The sequence below is a fragment of the Petaurus breviceps genome, unplaced genomic scaffold (genome assembly GCF_028583685.1).
Source record: "Petaurus breviceps papuanus isolate PSGF00001 unplaced genomic scaffold, PetGlider_PUasm1.0 99, whole genome shotgun sequence".
Lineage (NCBI taxonomy): Eukaryota > Metazoa > Chordata > Mammalia > Diprotodontia > Petauridae > Petaurus > Petaurus breviceps.
Window position 1 is genome coordinate 9,562,539 of NW_027187465.1, and position 24,460 is coordinate 9,586,998.

The window sequence follows — 24,460 nt, forward strand, 5'->3', positions numbered from 1 at the left end:
AGCCAAAAGGAGCTGATGCCTGAGGTAACCAGGAGCGGGGCTGCGGGAGGCAGAGACGCAGTCGGGCAGGGAGAGGTACCTTGGTACAATTGTCACACACAACATCCCTGACCGACTCTGATGAGATGAAATGATGAAGGCAGTGGTCCAGAGTCAAAGGACGACCCTAGAGCAGGAGAAGAGAAATCCACTTTTGTAATACAAAAGGCATCTGTATATAAACTGTATTAGCAGATGGAGCTGATGATCTCACAGTTCTTAGGCCTCCAAAGAATGCAAGGGAAGCCTCCTCACATGTCCCCCTTTCCCTGGTGACACCCTATCTGGTCCACTGACACAATCAGAGTAAAAGGGGGTCAGGACCAAGCAAACTGGTGACTTCTCATCACTGCTGGATGTGCTTTTCACATCTCAAAAAACATTACTCTCAGCAGCCAGGCAAAACAAACTCTCCAGATTTCTACTGGGACAGGTGACAATGCAGGTTACCACCTGGAAATAAAACCCAGGCACAACAAACCTTCAGGGTGGGAAGGGGAGCCAACCATCTGGCATGGAGTATTTAGGAGTTTACAGGGCCTGGGTCAGAAGGATTCGTAAGGTCCCTCCCTTCCAGGACTATGTTTCTACAAATCAGAGAAAAAGCAAGCCATCACTCAGTACCTACCCACGTGGCAGCTGGGATACTCAGGGAAAGACTGTCAAAGGTGTCGTATCTCACAGGACTCTGAAACAAAACCGGGCAGGATGAGCCCAAAAGCTTGCACAGCCAAGTCTGCCCACGGGATCAAGGCTCCTGGGAACACAGTTTATTTACCTGGTGCTCACAGTGCTTGCAAACCATGTTACTAGTAAGTCTCCCATGGAAAGGGTGCTGAGACTTCCAGGCACTGGACATGGGGTGAGGTGCCCCTAGAACAGAAAATAGCTTTTTTATCCTTCAATCATCCTCAAACCCCCCCTGCCCCTTCACTCTGTGGGAGGCTCTTCTATTTGGGGGGCACAGAGGACCACAAGGCCAAAGTCTGTAAGGGAAATTTATTTTCCCATTAATTTCCATAACACAACTGCTGCGGCATTCTTAGATTTTTTTCAAGACAAATTTTATTTGAAAATGTAACCTAGTTTTTAAAATAACACATTTAAGAGAAAAATAATTTTAGGACCATGAAAGAAGAAAAAACTTTTAAAAATATTTAAGGTTTTAAGATACCAAACAATTCAATCAGCGGACAGCATTTACTAAGCACCTAACATGCACCAAGTGCTGAGCTTGGGGCACCAAAATTGTATAGAAACTTTGACATACCAGTGCCCCAGAGCCTGTGGGGCCACTCCTCTGGCTAAGGAGAGCAGAGGTTCCCTTCAGCATCAGCTTCTTCCAAAGAAATGATCTTGTACCTGCTGTTAAGGCCTGAGTGTCTTAGTTTGGGGCCTGTTTATTTCCCCTGGTGTAGGCAGAGTCCCAGTGGCAAAGCTCCCTCTCTACCAATGCAACTGGCACATTCTCTGCTGCATACGGGCTTGGAGAGCTGCCGAGGCTATGGAGAAATGAAAAGACTTGGCCAGAGGCACTCAACCAGCCTGGGTCAGAGATGGGCCATGAAGCCAGGACTTCTCCACCTTCAGGTCAGTTTTCTATCTACTGTCCAAGGCAGCCGTTCTTATTAATGGGTGTTAACATTTTCATACTTAATCAATGGTTTGGTACTTTACTTATCTTATTGACTTATCTTCCTCAAAAGAAATGCCAGTGGTCCTTAAAGGGTCACTTCCATTATCTGTTACATACAGAAATGACTTTGGTAAATAATGCATGACCTCACCTGTATTGCAAAGAGTTAATGGCTTTTATTTATTATAATTCCCTTTTGGTGGAGGAGACCTACTCTCTAAAGACGTCTAAAATTCCTCACTTAGAATTCTCATGCCTTACTCAGCTGCTGAATTCAATTCCTGTCCCTGACCGCAAAGGGCGTCCATCCTATGATCAACAAGGAAGAAGACTTTAGAATCTAAAAGACCCCCAAACACTTTTTATCCACAAATGTGACTATGACAAAATGAGGGGGGAGGATTAATTATTATGAGACTAACTTCTGAAGGAACGCGATTATCGAGTGCAGAAAAACCAGACTCTTCATTTCACTTGCGGGAAGGGCAGGAGAGTAGTACAGCTACAGAAAACAAAACTTTTATCTGATCTTTTTAAACAAAAATAACTGAAAAATAAAGTTTCAAATTAGTGCAAATGTAACTGTAATTTCTGCCTTCTTAAGAACCATTAACAAAGTCCAGCACAAATCAGAGACCTTGAACCCCAGAAAATTCTATAACCCACAACCTTCTCATTTATAGATAAGGAAATTTAGGCCAAGAGGTTAAGAGACTTGTCTAAGGTCATCTAATTAATTAGTGGTGGGGCAAAGTCTCTTCACTCCAAGCACTTGAAATGTTTGTCATCTGACTTAGTGATATCAAAAGGCTGATATGCTATAACTGACTTAAATCAATCATTCATCGTTCAAGGAAAACAAAAAGCCTAAATAGCTTTGCTAGAGGTAAAGTGAGCAGGGGAAGAGGGTGAGCTGGCTTCACAGCTACCTCCGGGTTTTGAAAGTATTCCTTGCAAGACACAATGGCCAAGGTCTCTTAAGGTCTCTTGTATGGCCCAGGAGACCAGCCAATGATGCATCTAGAAAACAGACACCAGGAGAGAATGACTACCTCGTATCCGGCAGCTTATCTGCTGAAGGGTTGTTTCTGGCTGTTGCTGCAGAGAAAAAGAGAAAAAACAAACAGGCCATTTACCTCCCCACCCCCAATACACTGGCACAGACGTCCACGCTGACATCGTCAACACAAATCTGCATTGAAAAATATAAATCCCCAACTTTTACAACAGTTTGAACTCTCCTCACCGTGTTCATTTCCTCATTTATTCCTCCTCTCCCCAGCCCCTTTCATGGATAAGAACTCCAGGTTCCCTGTGCTGCCCAGTCCACTCTGATGCTGGCAGCTGGGGATCTTGCCCCTGGGAAGGTCTGTCCTCAGAGGCTATTCACAGCTCCTCAGCAGAGGGGCCCGCGGGCCACATGCCGTGGCACATCCCTGCTCATATATCAGGCTTTCATCTTTCACAGGAGCACAGAGTTAGAGGCAGGACCATTACCTCAGTCACCTCCTCATTTTCCAGATGAACAAACTGTGGCCTAGTAAGATGAAATGATGTCCTGAAGGTCTGGACCCTGTGCCCTGACCCCAAAACCAATACTCTTTCTGCTGCAGTAAACAAGGAATATTTTAAAAAATTTTTGAGATTCCCAACTGAAGAAGTTCGTACTTGGGAAAATAAATTTAAAAATGCTTATTCTTTAGGAACTGGCCCTGGATGGAATAAAGCCGGATTTATTGTAACTGTGCTTCCTACGTCTTTTACCCAGGTATTTACTACATAAAAATATGGGGAAATCGTCTTCAAGTTTTACCTCCAAAGAATGCATGTCGAACAGATGCGCTACCCGAGGATGGCGATCTCGCTCATCTTCTAGCGATGATGTGATGACATGGAATAGCTCGTGTGCGTCCTAGGCAAGAGGCACAGGTCACTGAGGAGGGGACAGAACAGGGCAGTGGCAACAACACCCCACCCCTGCTCCAGCAGACTGTGTCAAACCAAGAGCAGAGTCAGGCTGGGGACAGGCTTCCCTCTGGCCATCCAAGGCCCCAAGTCCAGGGTCCACAGCATCTCCCACACCCACAGCCTCTGGGATTTTGGGCTGGGTATGCACTCCCATTAGGAGTCTATCTGGTTATTTACACACTGTAGACATGCAGTATGGTATTAAAAATTATGTGCATTGTGAAACTTGGATACAAAATATATAAATTCAAAATGACAACTTAAAGCTGAAACCCAATTTGATGCTGAAGCTAAAGGAGCCAGTGAAGTCACTGACCGGGGGAGCAGCATGATCAGAAGGTCCTCAGCCACCTGGGGAGAGGCTGGTGTGATAGTGTAGTCAAGAAGCAGCAAGGGTCAGAGCTAGGGCAGTGGGCACGTGGGAGAAGGAAAGGGGACAAACTCCAGAGACTCGGTGGGCGCAGAAACCACAACGGGACACTGGCTAGATTAGCGGGATGGAGGAGAGAGAGGTGCTGTTTGACCCCTAGAGCCTGTAAGGGCTGGGGGAGGACCCAAAGCTCAGAAAAGCCGGTGGGTTTGGGAAGGAGCTGAGGGATACAGAGAAGAGCCCACGCACCCCTGCTCATCCAAGAGCCTTGTCCAGACCCACCTAAAACATAAAAGGGATGTGGAGCTAGCTGTCCTTGCTTGGACGGGCACCTGCTGTAGCCCCCAGGTGCAGGGCAGGACGTGGAGTGGCTCCAATGGCACTTCTCTAGCTGTTGCTGTGAATGGTCACTGCCCTGAGGGGTCATTATTACCCAACCAACAGCAAGGGCAGGTAATGGTGGGAAAGTGGGGAGGGAGGTAAAGAGTGGAGCCTCTACGTGGACGACCGCCACAAAGCAAGGAGTCCTCCTCACTGGAGGCCGCTGCGCAGAGGTCCAAAGGTCAGTGACAGGCAGGATGGAACAGGGCTTGGACCAGCTGATCTGTGCTCCTTTCCAACTCCGATGTCCTGTGAGCGCCTCCTTCAGAGCAGGCCCCCTTCCAGGCACTGGGGCTACAAAGAAGGCCTACGGATGGGTCCCTGTAGTCAGGGGCCTCCCTGGCAATGCAGGACAGAGAGCAGAAAGGCCTGGATACAGGAGGCGCTTAATGAGTGCTTGTTGGGTTGGGCTGGCTTGTAGAGGGTTAGAGCCATTCTCTCTTACTTCCTCTGGTTTGGTGAGGGGTCAAATCCTTTCCCAGACACAATCTCCCAGGGACTCATTTTGTTAAATGAAGACAAGCCATACCTGTTCTCAGCTGATGCTGGGAGGGGTTTTTTTAATTCTTGGATTAAAAGTATTCTGCCATTTTACACATGGTAAAACATTTAAATGCATACATGCTTCTTTTAAGAGGGTGTCTTTTAAAAAAATAGAGATGACCCCATTTCCTACAACAGCCAACTGCTTTACATTACAAATAAGCATAAAAGCGGCAATGTTTAAGATTTTAAGGAAAGGAAATGAAAAAAGATTTCTGGCCTCATTCTTGCTAGGTTTTCTAAAGAAATGTCAATGATACTGGGGGGGGGGGGGGTGGAGGCCCCCACCAGCTTCCTGGCTCCCTGGAGCCAGTAGGAGGGGAGGGGCTGGCTGCTCCCATCTTCCCCTCTGAAGATGCAGGAGGGTCAACAGAACCCAGACAGCCCTTGGAAAGTGGTGGCATGTTCAGGGCTTCCTTTGATCACTAGGGTTTTGGCTGGAGGAAGGATGGTTGATTACAGAGGGATAGTGGGACCACACCGGGAAGCCTGCAACCCTTTGGGTGTGGATAGGGTAGGGCCCAGGGCCTGCTCTAGGCCAATTGCTCCAGATTCCAGATGACCATACTATGTTGCTGGCAGGACCCTATGCACTACTGAACATTGACGGAACGTAGCACATAGTGGATAGAGAGTCAGCTGCAAAGCCAGGAGTACCTGTGTCCAAGTTCCTTCTCTGACACCAAGTGGCTGCATGACCCTGGGCAGTGTTCTAAACAACTAAGACTAAGTTGCAGATGGGGTGCTGACCTGCATTGGTAGAGGGAATTTCCTCAAACTGGAGTTCCCTCTACCAATAAAATCATCACAGGCCGTCTCCCTGTCCCTTTTCCTTATCAAAACATGTCGATTCAAAGCCCTGAAACTCTCAAATCCCCCTAGCCCTCATCTCTTCTGAGCTCTGGTCCCATATCACCAACTGCCCAGCTGGTGTCTACCCCTGCCCATCCAGCAGGCATCTCATCCCAAGGTCACCACTGTCCCAAACAGGGCTTCTCACTTCTCCCTCACAGAGCACCACCCCACCTCCCCACCCCCATCCAATCAGTTGCCAAGTCTTATCATATCTTTCTTCACAACCGTCTCCACTCACAGTCACATTTGCTCTAGTCCTCATCAGTTCTCATCTAGACATATCTGGCAGTGCAGCTAAACTGCCTCTGCTGGTCCTCACACATGAAGTTCCATCTCTGTGCCTTTGCACAGGCTGTGCCCCCTTGCCTGGAATGCGCACCATTTCCCCCTCTCCCTCTCTAAATCCCTCGCTCCAGGGCCACCTTCTAGACAAGCCTTTCCTATTCATCATAGATGCTAATGCCTCCCTCAAAATGACCTTGTATTTATTTTTGTACAGACATAAATTCTGTGTCCACTTCTACATGAACAGGTGGTTCCCTTGACGATAAGCTACGTCAGGGCAGGGAGTTTCCTCTTTGTGTCTCTGTATCCTCAGTGCCTTACAGAGTGCCTCGCACCCAGGGGATCCTGGACAAATGCTTGCTGACCAGCAACTGGTGTCTCCCCTCTCCAATGAGCTGCCCAACTGACCCTCTCCTGCATCTATAATAAGATGTTTGGAGTGTTTTTATTTTTATTATGATTAATAATGTTAACTCTTTTCCTAATGCCAGACCATTCTTGCATAGTTCAGTTTGACCACGGTGAATAACCTCTCAGAAAAGATTAATGCAGTTTTTAATTATTTATTGATGTATTCTTTTTATTTCTTCTCTCTTCTGAATTCATCTTGTCCATTTTATTTTAATCTCTCTTTTTAATTAGGTTAGCTAAAGGTTTACTGATATTGTTAGTCTGTTGTTTTCCAATTTATCTATTTCTCTTCTAACTTTCAAAATTTCCTCTTCTGGGCCTATGTTGGGCTTCTTTCTTGATTTTTCTCTCATTTTTAGCTCATTCATCCTTTCTTTTTCTATTCTGCTAATGGTACTTTCTCAGGGGCCTAACTTTTCCCACAAGGCTTGTTGAAGATGTTTTACAACACAGGTCTGACCCTTGGCCCTGACCTATCCTGGAGGCTTTCCTAATGGCTTCCAGGATGAAATGCATGCTGGACCCCAGACCTCACAATCTGGCTGCAGCCCAGCTTGCAGACTTACCCACTCTTCCCTCCAGCCACACTGACCTGTGTGCTGCCCCCTGCCCATATGACTCCATCTCTCGATTCCGGTCGTCCCCCAGGCCAGGAACACATTTGCTCTTCTCACCCCTGCCCTTGGAATCCCTAGCTCCATTCCAGCCACATTTCAAATGCTACGTCCTACACAAGGTTCTTCCTGTCTCCTCCAGTTTTTAGGGGACACACACGCACACACACACACACCCTTGACAGCAGAATCTGTTTTTGTCTAGTCCAAGGGCTGAGCCCAGGCTCTTAAATGAATGCTTATGGAACTGAAAGGAAAGGTCCTGCCTCTGCCAAGAGCCAGAGCTGCCCATGGCAAACATCAATGAGGGCAAGGCCAAGCCTGGCCTGACGGTGCCTCCTCGGCATGAGGCAATGCCCACCTCTCACCTGTTCCTCAAAGGAGGAGATCTGCCACCTATACATCCGCAGCACCTCCAACAGGCAGCCAGCATCTAGGACATCCTCCTCCTCCTCACCGCTGGAGACTTCTTGGCAAGACAAGGCTGTCAGGGAAGCAGAAATGACAGGATAGGTTAGTGGTCCAGGTGGGGCACAATCACAATGGATCAGAAACCAAAGAGCGATCACCTCCCAGCTTGCTGTGAGGACTGCCAGAGATAGCCCACAAACCTCAGAGCACTAGACAAACCATCACGGTGGCTTCCTTGGCCCCTCTCATGGTCACCACCAGGGAGTGGACTCTGAACAGGAAGGAGGAGTGTGTCTTATCTTCTCTCCTTGTATCCCTGGCAGGGCCGAGTATAGTGATGGGAACACAGGTGTTCTACCCACAAATACAGTTATCCCTTCCACATGGTGACTTCCCCACTAAGGTTTCATTACATCGTGGGTCAGCAATTCCAATTTAAGAAATTAAATGGGAATTTGAGAAGCAGTTTTGCAGAAGCTACAGATGACACAGAAAAAGTTTAGAGACTCAGAAATGTATAAAATATATGTATAGTATTGTAATGGGATTTGAAGATCTTCCTTACCCTTTGTACTTAGTGCCTTGTTTCAATTTCGTTAAGAAACAGAACTTGTGGGGATGGCTAGGTGGCGCAGTGAATAGAGAACCAGCCCTGGAGTCAGGAGGAACTGAGTTCAAATCTGGCCTCAGACACTTAACATTTACTAGCCATGTGGCCTTGGGCAAGTCACTTAACCCCAAGTGCCCTACCCTCCCCCCTCCAATAAGCAAAAAAAAAAAAAAAAGGAACAAAACTTGTGAATCCCACAGTGGAAGAAAGCTGCTGATACAAATAGGAAGGGGAGAAACAGGGAGGAGCTAATACCATACATAAGGAAAAGCCCAAGCTAGAGAGCCAGAATTGGTGAGAGAGAGAGAGAACTGCTAGGATCCTGAGAACTTCTGAGAACTGCGATGAAGTGAGAACAGAATGGAGAACAGAACTTGTGGTGGCAGAACAGAGAACTGAGAACTAAGAAGAACTGAGAAAGGAGAAGAGAGGAGAAAGGGGAGGAAGCATGGCTGTGGTGCCGGCACTTTGTCTGTCTGTTTTGATGATACTCTCTCAGATTCGTCTTTTGATAGAGGATGTTGCTGTTGTTACAGAAGCCCTGGGACCTCACTGCTGGTTCAGAAACCCTGAAAGAGGATTTTCTTGTTGTATGTTTACATAAGTCCCAGAGGAGGCTCTTGCTGATGATTTCAGAGGTCCTGGGACTATCCTGAGAATTTGTGTTGATTCCTCAGACATTGTTATTGGGTCTATGTTGATTTCACAGGCAGAAAGTGAATTGATGAGGATGCTGGCAATGTATATGAATGTTATTGTGGCTTTGTTAAGCTTTGTCTTCCCAGGAACAGGAACTGTGAAGGACTTGAGATGGACTAGACACTGTGAGCTTCAACATGGAACAGGAACTGCACAAGGAGCTGAGAGCTGTCTATCTTTGAGCTCAGGTGACAGTTGGGTAGATTTGGGCAGGAGCTGGGACCATGGAAGAGGAACCATGGAAGCTGAGAGCCTGCCTCGATTCAAGATGAAAAGACCTCTCCTTGGGTATTTAATGCAAACTGAGAAGATCATGATTTACTGTGGCCTAGGAGTGGAGAACTCTGACCTTTACATTTAGATGAATGAGTTAAGGACTTCTCCAATTAAGAAGAAAGAAGACTTTTTGACTGAAGAGCTTAAGACAATGGGACCTAGGGGTGGAGAACCTTGACCTTTGTACTTTGTGCCCATGTAGCGGCAAGTACCCCAGCGTTCCCAGGGTAGCTGCTAGCACAGGTTCTTGGATCTGCTTTGTTAAAGGAAAGCAACTCAAAATGGGTTAACAAGCTTACTTTAATCAGTCAGACATATATCGTTTACCTTGTTCAGGGGAAAAAGGTCAGCACCCCAAACTTCAAAATATACAGACAGAATTATCAAGACATTAACAGATCAAGTAGACAGCTTTCCAAACTGTCCAACCATTACATCCATACCCAGTCAACATCTGGGTTTCCACATCTGGGTTTTTCAAAGCCGGGGGACTCTCAACAACGGCTTCCCAGAATTCAGATCAAATCACAGAACACTTCTCAAAGTGAGTCCCAAAACAAAGCTACACATCAGGACTTATATAGCCTTCTCCTGGCTCAGAGAATGTAACAACCTTATTGACTCACTGGCCAATCAAGAAGTATCTACTGAAAAACAAGCCTCCCTCCCCAGGCTTCAGGTGCATTTTAGCCTAGGGGCAGGGAAGATCTTCCAAATTTGTATTCCCATTACAGCCCATTAAGGAAGCAAGCCTCCTTAAGGATCATTGAATTAAGGACTTACTAAATGATTGAGTTACTAGATGATTATATCTTTTGTTTAAAACTAGGTGACCACTTTGGTGATAACTTGTTATGCTGTAACATTGTTAATGCTGTACTTTGATTTCTGTGAATGTTTTGTCTTAGTTTGTTACTGAATAGATAGTTTACTATACTGTGTAATCAGAAACTTAAAGCTGTTCAAAGCAGCAGTCCTCTGGAAAGCTGTTCGTGCTCAGTTTTACAAGTATTGTATAAGTAACAGCAAGGAGCTCCGAGACATTTTAAGGGTCTAATCTCACAGTATAATAAGCACTCTATTTATTCAAAACTAAACTTTATTCAAGAAACTAAAGCATTCACAATTCATGACAATATAACAACTTATTACCAAGGTGGCCACATAGCCTTAAATAGAACATATCATTCAGTATATTACATGCTGTCCCAAAATACTTGTTTCTACAATCAGGGGGATCCCAGGCCAGGGCCTCCCCCTTCCCCAGGGATAGCAGAGAACATAACACACTCCACCCCTAGGTCACAGCCAGTTACAATCCCCTTAATCCAGACAAAGTGTCCAAGTAAAGTCCCCTTAGGGGTGTGTCCTTCTCCCCTTGCTGCTGTTGCAGGCTCTCACCTGGAACTCTCAGGTGCACACATGCTCAGATGGGCCCAAAGGTCCAAGCTCCAATGCGGCTACAGCCCCCACTTTCCAATCCTGAGGGGCAGCTGCAAGACAAAGTTTTCACCTTGACCCAGGGCTCAATTCGGAGCCCTGTGGCTCTTCTTCCTGCAGGTCTGTGGGCTGACTGCTCTGGCTCCTGCCTGGATCCTAACACAGGTAGCTCTCTGCTCACGGGGGGAGGGGCTACTCCACTCAAGCTCTGCCTCCAGCCACAGACTTGGCTCTAAGAAGTTCAAAAGAAACTTCTTCTCTGGCTTGTTATCTCTACAGGAGCTTTAGCTACAAAAAATACCACAATAACGGGGAAACAACGAGTATCCCAGTCTCATTAAACCCTCTACTTTCCTTTAGTCCATGCAGATCCTGCTGACTGGAGGGCTGCTAGCACAAGTTCACTCTTAATCTATGAGGTTCCTTCCCGATATCAGAGGTCTCCTCTGCACTCCCAGAGGTCTCCTCTTGCTTAACAAGTTCCTGCTGCTGCTAGTTCTCTCAAAGCTCAACATTCATTTTCTTTCTCGTCCTTATCTTCTCTCTTCATACTCATTTTTCTTCTTCACGTTCATTCTTCTCATATACAGTTTAACTCAGTACTTGATTAGCTTGGCACAGAAAGGTACTTAGCATTGAAACTTGGCACCTGATTGGCTTAGTGCCCAAAGGCATGAAAGCCCATGAGCTTCGGCACCTAATGTGTTACAGCGGTGGGTCAGCAGGGTTCAAAGGAGATTGATCGTTTAGATGTTACAATTTAGTATGAGCCTGGGAAATTCAACTCCAACAACAAAGAAAAATACAGCAAAAAATCCCACTTTGCTTGCACTCACAATAATATGAGCCCAAATTTTACAATAAAGTATTATAAACACCTCATAAAAGAAAAAAAATTCAGACTTCTCTGATATGAAGGTAGAGCCACAAAATTTTACGTAGATTTTCCAAATCACGGGGCGCCACACCCCTGACCCCCTCAATGTGGAAAAGATAACTGTATCTTTTGAATGAATTTAAGACTAATTTTCACAAGGCTACAGAGTTTTTAATACACCTGATGTTCCCATGCTCTAAGAGGAAACCATTTAGATCCCAACAATACAACATCAAGGCCCACATCAAAGCTGTACTGTGTACAGTAAACCTGAAGAATAAAAACCACTTGTTTTGACCTCATAAAATTGACTTAACACAAGCAAATGCCCTCAATGACTTCCTGTGTCCAAGAGGATTAAGGATGTTCACAAAGCTGTTCCCAGGTAGCTTATTCCTTAGCCACATGTGGAAGCAGGCCTGATAAACAGACACAAGTGATCTAAACTCATGGGGCTAACAGGCTTGGAAGAACCTACCATGGGCTGCACCTGTCTTTGGTATTTAAGATGCCTGACGCTGAGGATTCTTCGACCCCATCTTGCCATGATTCCTTCATTAATGTTCACTTTAAGGTAATTTCCTCTGGTCAAAGTGTCAGGAGGCAGAGGTTGTAGCAGTCACATGTGACCTGCTAAAGACCCTGTGCCCCCACCCTTGTGGGAAGGGCTTGGTAGGGATTCAAGCTCTAATCCTTCGAGAGGGAGAAACACCAATACCCCTAACAAAAAAAGGAACCTTTGCTCAGTGACCCCCTTTTATTCACCTTGTAACTTCTATATGGAGTGGGAGGCGGAGCATGGAGAAATGATCAGAGGGCCAGCTCTGGAAGTAAGAAGACTGAGCAGTGACTAGGAGTGGGGGTGTTTGCTCTGAAAAACATCCCAATTATCCTCAAGTCAGAATTCTCTTGTAGAAGAGAACATTCTGACTCCATGGACATTAATTGGGTGCTGACTATGGGTGAGGCACATTCCCTCAAGACTTTACAGCTTCCACCAAGCACTCCCAAAAAAAGAAGTGACATTAAAACAGAAGAAATGCCTGTAACGCAGGACCCCTTTACATTCCCAACAATTCCATACCTTTCAGGAGGTGCAGCAGGGTTAAGGACAAGTACTGGGGCTTGGTGGTCTCTCTCTGATCCACAGGGTACTGGGCAGTGAATTCCTCCAACCACTTGATGAAAGTGGGACAGGCAGACAGGCCTTGCAGCAAGGAGTTCATGAAACAGGTGTTTCCTAAGTTGAGGAGGCCAGGAACAAGCCCTAGAGAAAGTGGAAAGCACAGTGGGTCAGCCACGACTGTCTCTTCATCTTGGTTCACTCAAGGAGATCGCTATGCGGGGGCCAGGTACTTGATGCATCAGGAATCACCCTAGGAGTCCCTGAGTTAATGGAAAGGGCTCCAGGCTTGTACATACATCTGGCTCTGGACCCGAGGTTGGGAGCCAAGGGCTGCCCTCACCACCAGGTCCCGCCAGACGGGCATCGGAGCAAGCCAGAGCACAGAATGGGAAATGCAGGCTTAGATGGATCTTCTAAGCAGCCTGCTAGACATGACACAGCTTAGAGTCTAGATCATGCAAGGAGAAGAACAGAGCTTCACTGCATGGTCTCCAGAATCTCCTCACATTCGTCAGAGCAACTCTGACAGAAGAAGCTGGAGGTGGTCCTAAAGTTGAGGCACAGCTGGAAATCTAGTCAGTATAAGAGGCTTCATGATAAAAAACAGTCTGCTGCTTACAGCTGCATTTCAGAAGCCAAGCCATTGGTTTATTTACACCAGTAAAACTGAGAAGGGAGAATTTCCACCATCAGGAAGATTTTTAAATAAAATTATGAACTTGAGCATCAGCAGATAGAAATATTTCAGTCCACAAGGAACAGAAAGGAGGACCACATAGAAAATGTCCTTTTTTTTTTGTCCACTTTTGTCCATGTAGTTTTTTTAGTGTATATTAAATTTAACACAAGTTAAAAACACACCTGTTTGTGTCCCATTCTGAACTTCCTTTCTGTGTGTTCCTGAATGGTTCACCAAGATGCTATTCTTTTTTTCATCTTTATCACCCCTCTGCACCCTCTGCCCAGCTCTCCCTTATAACCAATAGCTGTCTGTAGTCAAGGCAAGCCAGTCCTCCCAGATCCTTCTGTGGCTCTAGTCCATCATCCCGGTCTCTGCTGGAAGGGGGAAGGCCCACTCCATTACCAGGCTTCTGAAGGCCTGCCAGATCACTGAACGGATCACAATTGTTGCATTTCTTCAGGTTACGTTCCTTTACATCCATCACTGTGGCTGAAAGACTGCAGCACCCTCTTCTGTCATCTCTGTAAGCCTGTCAGGTGTGAGGTGACCCCCTCAGACCGGTGTGAAGCTTCGTACAAACTGAAAGCATTCTAAAGAGAAGACACCCTAGCAATGTCAGGGAGCAGGGGAAGGGGGCATTTAGGAGGGTTGGGGCTTTTTTTCCTCTTCCCGTTTTATATAGTCGATAAACCTCAGTCTATTTTGGGAAACGACTGGGCCCTATTTGACAGAGCACTTGGAATCTGGTCCTGCAAGCCCAGTGATGACTCCCGCTCCTTCCCATCCCCCTTCTCCTCAGTCCTTTGTCCACCACTCAAAGGCCACTTGCCAATCCTGATAACTTTCTCGGTCTTTGGCTTTGGATGTGCTCACTGCACCCACCTACTGTATACACTGACAGAAAAGTGACTGCTGTGCTGCTGCTTCCTTGAAGGCTCTTTAACCAGCTTCTCCTCCTGCCTCACTAAGGTGGCCATGTTCCACAAGGCTCTGGCTTCAACCTCTTCTCTTTCTACACTTGGCCCTGACAATCTCCTCCATCCCGGTGGCTGACTATCAACTCTGCTGGAGCCTCCAGACCCCCATCTTCAACCGCCTATGGGAGGCCTGCCCGTGAGTCTTCCACAGGCACCTAAAATTTAACACATCCAGCAGTGAGTTTATCCTCTTTCCTCAAAACATATTCCTTTGGACAACCATAGGAATACTCAGTCACCCAGGTCTTAAAACATAAAACTTTATTTTCTTTGACTCTTCTCTCTCCTACCCTGCCACATCTAAACACTTATCAAGAGCTGTGGGTATTATATATAACATCTGGTTCCCTGGCTGACCAGAGCACCCTGCCCTTATTCCTACCTGTCTAGGCTATTTCAGGAGCCACAATTTCTAATCTGTTCTGTTCATTATTTTCATTGTGTATTGATCTGAAATGGCTGTATTTTGATGTTTTTGTCTCTGAATTTATAATTTCTCTAAACATAATCTGTCTTTGTAATGGTATGAGGTAATGCCTTAAGTAACATGTATTCTTTAATGCTTCCATTCAGAAGATGCCATATGTCTTTCAAATGCAACTTCAACCAAAGATCAGTTCTGTATTTTCCTTTTCATTTATCTTTGTTCAATTTGTTCAGCCCTGAGTCTCCTAGTTACTGTATATTGCATCTTTTTGCAATTCAGTTAACTTTTCATTTATGAATGGATGTTATGTTATCTGGCATATGTATTTAATACTGATACTGTTTCATTGGTAGTTTCACACATAATATACTTTGTCCTTCTTGCTTTTGCTTTGTTTAGATCCCACCTTAGATGTTGACTATGTGACCTTAGAAAAGCCATTTAATCTCTGTAGGCCTCAGTTTCTTCATTTGTAAAATGAGGGGATGGGACTAGATATTCTCTGAAGTTTATTCCAGTTCTAGATCTATCACAATTTTTTTAAATTGCATTTAGATATTACAAAAAACAAAGGATAAAATCTGCTACTCTAAGACACACAGTGTAAAATGAAAGTACCTCATTGCCTTCAAAGGTGTAAAATTTTTAAAAATGCAGAGACACACTATATGTACTCAAAATTACTGCAAATAATATTTCCTGATTCACTGTATTTAAATATGAAAAATCAAGTTATAGTAAATTTGAGAGGGGAAGAAATCAGTTTTTTATTCCAATTTTAACTATAAATAAACAAGGAATTTTGTTCTGGCACCTTTTGCAATTTCCTCAATATCTATGTCTTCTGTCCTTGGCCTTTTGGAGAAAACACTGCATTGTAAGGCTGCCATCTTTTGGGATATAGACAAAACCTTCCCTAATGTGCCCTCTGTCCACACAAATTGGAGTTGAAGGAAATCCAACTTCCCAGATATTCTCAGGTGTGTTAGAAAGAAAATAGCAGAAATGGTGCCTTGAACAAGAGGCTAGTTTTTTTCTCTTTCTCCCTCTGGAGCATCTGCATAATAAATTACACATAGATGTCTGAGCGATTTTCTGCTCTCTTCTTTCTTCCATGCTACATGAGGGGAAATTTGCAATGTGGTCTTTCTTTTGTCATCTTTAAAATAAGGCTCCACGAGGCTTCCTGTCTGACTTTATCAGGCACACTCCATTCGTTTCTCTGTAGCACCAGCTCTAGCTCTAAGAGACTGTGAATGTTACTGGGCTGTGGTCCTGCAGTAACAGATGGAGCTCCTGCTGGGGTTCTTAAATCACCTGATCTAGAAGTAAATGTTGGCCTACCTCCTCATTTTCTTTCTGGATGTCTTGTTTTCTTTCTCAGCTGTGTTTCATATATGCAGCAAATTACTGGATTTTGTCCTCTGCCCCTTCTTAGTTCTAAATTTTCCTCTTTTTAGAAAATGTCAACAACAACAAAAAACCTCAAGTATGGTTTTGACAATTATTACATACAGGTAACTTCCTTTCTCTGGGTGTCAGGATCCTTCCCTGTAAGTATTTATATGGGGCATCTAAGTGGTGCAGTGGAGGACTCCAGGCCTGCAGTCAGGAAGAGTTCAAATCTGGCCTCAGATACTTACTAGCTATATGACCCTGGGTAAGTCACTTAACCTTTACTTGCCTCAGCTCCTCATTTGTAAAATGAGCTGGAGAAGGGAAGACAAATCACTCTAGTACCTTTGCCAAGACAACTCCAGATGGGGCCACCAAGAATCAGACACAACTGAAATGACTCCAGAACAAAAGCACCTACTACGTGCACTAAGCGCTTTCTCCTCCCCCTCCACATATTATCTCATTTGATCCCCACAACAACCCTGCAAGGTAGGTGCTATTGTCATCCTCCTTTTACAACGGAGGAAACTGAGGCGAGCAGAAGTTAAGTGACTCATCAGGGTCACACAGCCAATAAAGATCTGAAGCCGAATCCAGCAAAGGGCAGAAACTGAAGGAGAACAGAAGCCAGGGTCCTTCCTGATAATCAAGGCTGTCCACAGTCTGCGAGTGGAGGCTGGACAAAGAGCCCTCACCACGGAGGCCATGGAGGCCGGAGGAGGGAGCTCAGCCGAGGCCCCAGGGCAGGTCTTCAGCATGACTCTACTTCACAAGCACTGGAGAAAGATGCCCCAGGAATGATCCAGCCAGACCTTTCCCAGGATGGATGAAAGGGCTTGAGTGGGGAAGGAAGGTGGAAGGACTCTCTATGACTGTGAGAAACAGAGTGTGCTGAAGGTAGCTCCAAACAACAGCAAGAGGCAGTAAGAAGAGGGCAGGACCCGGGCTTCACGGGTAGTGAGGACTCCGAGGTGAGGCAATCTCTTCGCTGATGCAGAGCAGCACCTTCTCTCAGGTCAAGGTCTCAGAGAGCTGCCCGGGCACAGAGACATCCAGTGACTCACCCAGGGTCACCCAGCCAGTCTATGTCAAAGGCAGGTCTTCTCATTTTGAGGCTGACTGTCTGTCCACTCTGCAACAATGCTTCCCCTGGTAGCACGGTGTAGTAGATATTATAAACTAGGAGCTTCTGTAACATTATAGAACTTTTATAAAAGAGACAACATAAAACTTTTACCACTGACTGAGAGGCTGCCACCAAGCCCATACCTGCACACGTTAGTAACTAAGGATATGAAATATAAGCTGACAAATTAATGCAAGAAGTGGCCGACTATAACACATGCTAGTCTCATTCCAAAGCCCGTTTCAGACTCAAGTGTAATCAGACTAACTTACACAAAAGCCTTTTTTACAGGAGGATATAAAATGCTGTAACAAGTCATTAAAAATTTACTTCCTCTTGTCAGCTCCTTGAAACAACTGGCTGGGGTCCAAAATTCAAGCACTACAGTCAGAGACAAAACCAAAAAACCCGACACATCAAACTTTTTCAGAATCTGTTTTCTCCCCCAAGCCGCCAGGCAAGGCTCTCACTTGGGACTACAGACAACTCCCAGGCCCGCCCATCTCTTACCTTTCCGGAGCTTCTTCCTCTCAGTAATGGGACCCCAAAGCACGTAGATGCCTGCCGCCAGAGCCGCAGCAACCCCCCCGAGGACTCCCCAATTCTTCATCACCTTATACCTAAGAGAGGAGAGAAGGAGGCCATCTTCCACCATCAGCAGGCAAAGGCAAGGGCACAGCAGAGCTGCCAAGGAGCCAGGACCCACCCATACAGAACACAGTGGCACCCAGAAGACCGGGAGGCACCTGGGGGACCAGACACCCAGGGCCAAAGCTGGGAGTCGCACCCCTGAAGGGTGGCCTGCGGGCTCCCTGGGGGAAAGTGGCCTTATTTCTACTGCCATACAGGAAGGAGCAGACGGGGCTTATTACTGCCTTTAAAATAATACTGGACTGTGTATGGGTTGGTTAATTGGAGTCCAAGCCATGTTCATAGGTTTGTTTTACTAACAGCTAGCATTTATGGAGCAAAATACTTTGTAGATAATATCTAACTTGATCCTCACACTGACATAGAGGTGCTGGTATTACCCCCATTTTGTAGATGAGGAAACTGAGGCAAACAGAGGTAAAGTGACTGGTCCAAGGTCACAAAGGTCTCCCTGCTTCCAAGTACCATGTTCTCTCCACAGCTGCCAGATTGAGAGCTGGAAGGGAGCTCTGAGGCCACCTACTCCAACCCAAGCACACAAAGGTGAGAAGGGCAGAGCTGAGATTTGAACTTGGGTCCTCTGGTTCCAAATTCAGCACCCTGTCCCCTGCACAATACCACCTGGGTCAGATGTCACCACACTGGAAATACTCTGAAAGGCACAGAGGGGAGAGAGCACAGTTGCTCTTTCCTGCACGACGCAAACCTCTCCGTTGGCATGTTAACTTTTTCAACCAGAAAATAACACAGAAGGTTCTCAAAATATTTACCAACAGAACTATTTGGTATTTTGGGGACATGGTATAAAAACTCAACTGCATTCAGTCACCTTCAGAAAGAGAGAAGAGAAGGGAGGGAGGGAAGGAGAGAGAGACAGAGGGAGGGAGGAGAAAAGGGAGAGAGGGAGGAAGAGGGAGGGAGAGAGAAGGAGGGAGAGGGAGGGAGGGAGAGAGACAGAGGGAGGGAGAGAGACAGAGGGAGGGAGGAGAAAGGGGAGAGAGAGAGGGAGGGAGAGAGAGAGACAGAGGGAGGGAGGAGAAAGGAGAGAGAGGGAGGGAGAGAGAGGGAGGGAGGGAGAGAGAGGGAGGAAGGGAAGGAGGGAGGGAGAGAGGGAGAGAGAGAGACAGAGGGAGGGAGGAGAAAGGGGAAAGAGAGAGAGGACTCGGGCAATTTAGCCAATTTTTAAAAAACACAGTAGCAGGTGTCTCTGCTTAATCATTACATAAATAAAAGTAGATAAGAATACTAATTTCTTAACCCCCAAATTGGGTGTGTGGGCAGGATGTGGAACATGGCAGAGGCTCCATAAATGATGTTTCCCTCGATCACTTGCTGCTGTGACTCCATCTTCGTTCCTAAGGGCCGCTCCAGTGAACAAGCTCTCACTTACTGCCCCGTCTGTCTGTGGTCTGAGAGTGTTTCTAACACTGGCTCACACAACACTTATTACTGAAAAGCTGCTGGTGATGGCCTGGCCTCACACACTTGCCCCACACTGAGCCTTCCAGGGTGACCAGACAAAGTGCCCGGGGACAGCGATCCTGGCACCTGTTAGGCACACACCAAAGGGGAGCCTGCTTCATTGGATCCCCGGGGCCCAGATCAGTCTTCCTCATGATCACCAGTCTGGCTGCCCTGCAGCGTGTTTTCATGGCAAATATGCTTAAGAGCCCCCAAGTTTATCTAACACCCTTCAGGTAGAGGGATATGGTGGGTTGGGGGTAAAGAGGAGCCAGGGAGAGCTATGTGGTGAAGGCAACTGAGGCCCAGTCAGGAGACGGGCCTGGACGGGGAGAGGAAACCATGACTGGCCCAAGGAGAGGTAGGTGTCGGCATTCATGTCCAGGGGACTCTTCTCTAGGGCAAATGACTCCTCAAGGAATGGAGAAGCACCTTGCCACCAGTCATGATGACCAGGCCAGGAAGTCAGAATTCTAAAACCTGGCTGTTCATCAACCATGAGGCCGATCTCATCTGCTGGGAAGGAAGCAGCAGCTGCATCCGATACCCTGGGGGTGACCCCAGGTCTGGGGCTCCTAGCGCCAGGGGCCCTCAAGGGGAGGCCTTGGATGAGAATGGAGGGTGCCCCCTATGGCTTGAACCAAAGACCTGAGTTCAAATCCCAGCTCTCCCACTCTGTGCGTTACTTCATCTCTTCCAGCCTCAGTTTCCTTATCTGCAAAATTAGGGGATGGGACTCAGTGACGATGGAGGCTCCTTCTGGCCCTCCTGAGGTTACACAGTTGGTCATCAGCAGAGCTGGGATGGACAGTACCTGGAGTCCAAAACCAGGGTTCTTTCATTACAAGTGACCAAGCTCTCTGTGACGTAGAGTGGGGAGGAAATCCCTGTATCCTGGTAAAGCCACTGAAAGTGAGGCAGGCCTGGCCGGGCCCTGGGCCATGACCTGCCTCAGCCAGGTCTACATTCAGACCAAAGGCCCTGTGGCTAAGAGACACTCCTCTGCAGCATTCCCAGATGTGAACTCTGTGGACAAGCTGGCCCCATTCTGGCCCTGAAACAAACGTGCCACCTTCCACCCAGGAAGGCTCACCCAGGCGGTGCCTGCCCCCTGCATGATCTCTGCTCCTTCCCTCAGGTGCTAACCCCTCTTCCACCTCCCACCTCTCTGCTGGAAAGCAGGCAAGCTCCTGGCTGAGTCTCAAGGGTGTCATTCTTTGTCCTGGCATCCCTCAGCACCATGCCTGGTAATCAAACACCAAGCAGCATTTATTAAGCGCCTGCTGTGTGCAGGGCAGTCTGCTAGGCTCCAGAGATACAAAGCCCTCAAGGAGGGAGGCACAAGGACTCAGCCAACAGATACCCCACACATATAAAACAAAGTAATTAAGCACAAGGCAGTTTGAGGGGGAGGGCGCTCACTGGCTTCCTACAGAAAGAAGACAGAGAATGAACGGCATGTTAAGGCCAGAGAGGCGGAAGGAAGGAGGGAATGCAGCCCAGGCATGAGGCCCAGTCACGGCAAAGGCTCAGAGGTGGGAGACAGGAGCAGGGGGAGGCCCATCTGGGGGATGCCGAGCTGGGCCCAAGCCGCGCAGCCCTAGAGGCTAGAGTCAAGCTCAGAGCTGATCCCAGCAGCTGCTGGAAGCCCCTGGCCCCGCAGCAGGGGAGACACACTTGGCTTTAGTCTGGGAAATCAGTCCCCCTCTACACAGGGAGGAGGGGAAGGCAGTCAGAGGCAGGGAGACCGGGCAGGAGGAGCCGCCCTGGAGGTGGTGGTGGGCTCCATGTGCTCACAGGCCGGGAAGAGATCAGCAGTCGTCCATTAGTCAGTCAGTCAGTGAATGCTGAGGGGGCCAATGGCAGCCCCTCCCCCAGGGAGCTCCTGGGCCCCTCCCAGGCTGGCACACTTCAGCCCTCCTCCCAAGGGCACTTCTGACCCATCCAGCTGGGGGAACCCCTCCTGAGGGTACAGGAAGGCCACCCCAGAGCCAGGAAGAGCTGGGTTCGAGTCCTGTTGCATGACTACAGCAGCTCCCCAGAAGCTGCAGAGAAGGTGCCCATGCACCGTGGAAGAGGGAGCTCCCCGTGTGTGAGACTCCAGGCCCAGCAGCATGCATACAACAGGCACTTAATATGTGCTGGCTGACAGGTGAGGACAGCCCCTTCCTCAAGGCCGCCATCTCTGGGAGATGACTTGACATCCACATGTGGTCTTCTCCATTAGAAAGGGCACCAAGCCTGGAGTCAGGGAGACCTGAGTTCAAATTCAGGCTAACACTGACTAGCTTTGTGACCCTGGGCAGGTCACTGCACCTGTTTGCCTCAGTTTCCCCACCTCTAAAATGGGGATAATAATGGCACCATTTCACAGGGTTGTGGAGGTCAAATGAGATTACAGTTGTAAAGCTTGGTATACAGTAGGTGCTGTATAAATGCGCATCCTTTTTGTCTGTCGCCCTGGCAGCTCCTATAACACAGCAGGTGCTTAATAAATGCAGGTTCATTAACGAATGAGTTACTTTGGTCCAGCTCCCTCCCCCCCCCCGTTGGCTGAAGGGGAGGGGACAGTGACCTGGCCAAGGTCACACATGGACTAAGTGGCAGAGTCGGAACTCGGGTCCACCCGACCCAGCGGGGTGAGGGCCGGAGCCAGGACGAGCCCCCTCCCCAAACAGGGCAATCGAGGGGGCGGGGCGCGGAGCCAGAGCTCCCAGAGCCCCCTGCGCCCGGCCCCGCCTCCCCCAACGCGAGCTCCTGGTCCGGCCCCCTCCGCTCCAAGCTGCCTGTCTTCCCCTCCCCCCCCCGCCCCGTCCTCGAGCCTTTCGGCGCCCTAGCGCCCCCGCCCCTCTCCGCGCGGCTGCGCCCTCGCACACCCTCAGGCCTCGCTCCCAGGCCAGCCACACTAACCTGAGTGCGGCTCCGGCCCGCAGGAGGCGCCGCAGGCTCCGGTCCAGCGCCGCCGCCGCCTCCTCCGCCGCAGGCCTGAACATCGCCCCGGCCCGCCCTGCAGGGGGGCCGCCCTGCCCCGCCCAGCCGAGCTCCCCGAGCCGCCCACCCCACCCCCCCGCCCGGCGGGGCTCCGCTCTGTCAGCGCAGGGGAGCGGGCGCCGAGTCCGAGCCGGGGAAGCTGCGGGGGGGACTCGGGATAGAGACGGACCGGAAGCAGGCTTCTGCCGGAGGATGAAAGCCGAAGGACAGCAACCACCACCTTCCGGCCCCCTTTAGTCCCACCTTCCCTAGCAACGGGCACGCGCACGCGCTGGAGGCTTCGGGAGCTCGTTGCTACGAAGAGGACGCTCCGGGGTGGGGGTGGGGGTGGGGAGGGCGAGACTGGAAAGCTTCTTCTGCGCAGACTCGGAGGCCCGGGGCCACGTCACCGCTGGGAGGAGCCCCAGAGTCTAGAGCGTTAGAGCCTTGGGTCCCTCCGTCACCGAATAAAACCTAGCACTGATAGCGCTTTGCAAATGTGACTTCAACGCCCGCCAAAAGAGCCAGTTTTTCTTATCCCTGTTTTAGAGGCGAGGAGCCTGAGGCAGGCGGAAGGGGGTGTGGAGGTTTGCCCTGGCTTCCTTTAAGGAAAGTCCCTGCCCTCCAGGAGCTTACACTCCATTCCTGGGAATCGAGGTGGAAGGTGCAGTCACACATCAGCAAATAGGAAAGCAAACGGAAAGTCATTTCGTTGTATGGAAGGGGTGGTCGTAAATAGAGGGACCGGGGTCTTGTGGGAGGAAGAGACGAGCGTTCTAGATGCTCCTAGAATGTGCAAAACAGCGAATCCACTAGAACGGCCCCTGCGGAGGAGGAGCGAGTAGGCTGGTCAGGCTGGAGCTTACACATGAGCGGCAGGAGAGAGAGACCGGAGCCGGGCTGTGAAGGGCGCTATCCGGTCTTAGGGAAGACAGGGGAGTGAGAAAGTCAGCCCTGTGTGGTAGGAGTGTCAGTTTGGCGGCCGTGAAAAGGATGGATTGAAAAAAGGGAGAGATGTGTGGTGAGGGCGTCCTTAGGAAATGTTCCGACATAGCCCAGGTGCGAGGTGATGGACTCCAGCTAGGGGGGTGGCTGCTTGCAGGGAGAGATGCTGAGGAGGCAGAACTGATGAGAGTTGGCAACCCAATGGATGTGGGGGGGTGAGGGAAAGTGAAGGGTTGAGGGGGATTTCTAGGTTGTTAGCCCCGGTAATTGGAAGAATAGTACTTCCATCCAAGAAAATAAAGAAGAGGATGGGTGTCTAACTCTTCATTGACCCCATTTGGGGTTTTCTTGGCAAAGATACTGGAGTGGTTTGCCATTTCCTTCTCCAGCTCATTTTACTGTTGAGGAAACTGAAGCAAACAGGCTTAAGTGACTTGCTCAAGATACTGGACTGGTTTGCCATTTCCTTCTTCAGCTCATTTTACAGATGAAGAAACTAAGGCAAACAGGGTGAAGTGACTTATCCAGGGTCACATGGCTAGTAAGTGTCTAAGTCTGGATTTGAACTCAGGTGGGGGGATCTTTCTGACTCCAAGTCTGGGTAACCTAGCTGCCCATGGGTGGGTTTAGGAGGGAAGATGATGAACTCTATTTTGGATTTGTTAAGTTTGAGATGCATCCAGGAGATCAGGCATTTGGACATAAAGAGCTGGAGCTCCAGAGAGAGGTGAGGACTGGATATTTGGATCTGAGAGGTATCTACATAAAGAGGGTGGTGGGATCTGTGGGAACTCTTGAGATAGCAGAGGGAATGTATAGAAAGAGAAGATGAGAGTGCCTAGGACAGAACCCTGAGAGTGCACCCACCAGGCTTCAGGAGACATAGGGGGTGGGATGTGGGACGACTGCAAAGGAAACTTAGAACAGAGAATATTGGAGCTGGGAGAGGCCTTAAAAATGTCAGTACTGGAAGAGTCCTTAGGATATAAAACAACAGAGATAGGAGAGATCATCAGGAAAACTCAGTGGTCTCTTCCTGTACCATCTGTACTGAAGGAAGACACACAGTGGAATTCGGATACCTCCTGGGTCCATTACAGATTTATATTGTGTAATCTCAACTAGTCTCTCACTAGCAAAAGGCAATCCTTTCACTTTTCCCTAATTCACATCCTATGCCCTGCTCCTTGGCCTGTCCCAAACGTTTTTTTCTCTCCTCAAGCCTAAGAAAATAGATGGGTGCCCTGAACTTCCTCTTCCCTACTCTCATAATCCCCCATTC

At 48.3% G+C, this 24,460-nt stretch overlaps 2 protein-coding genes across 2 annotated transcripts in view; one reads left to right on the forward strand and one right to left on the reverse strand.

The window, feature by feature from the left end:
- USP30 (ubiquitin specific peptidase 30) overlaps window positions 1-22,320 on the reverse strand; it is a 31,773-nt gene extending 9,453 nt beyond the window's left edge. The window contains exons 1-9 of the mRNA XM_069081520.1: window positions 22,174-22,320; window positions 17,662-17,771; window positions 12,500-12,682; window positions 7,471-7,586; window positions 3,489-3,587; window positions 2,728-2,773; window positions 818-912; window positions 668-727; window positions 80-166 (exon numbers count right to left, since the gene is read on the reverse strand). Coding sequence (XP_068937621.1) covers window positions 80-166; window positions 668-727; window positions 818-912; window positions 2,728-2,773; window positions 3,489-3,587; window positions 7,471-7,586; window positions 12,500-12,682; window positions 17,662-17,771; window positions 22,174-22,256 — 879 coding nt within the window. The 5' untranslated portion in view covers window positions 22,257-22,320. The remainder of the gene's footprint in view (window positions 1-79; window positions 167-667; window positions 728-817; window positions 913-2,727; window positions 2,774-3,488; window positions 3,588-7,470; window positions 7,587-12,499; window positions 12,683-17,661; window positions 17,772-22,173) is intronic.
- The window catches only part of CORO1C (coronin 1C), a 544,511-nt gene that overhangs the window by 165,578 nt on the left and 354,473 nt on the right, over window positions 1-24,460 (forward strand). The window lies entirely within an intron of this gene.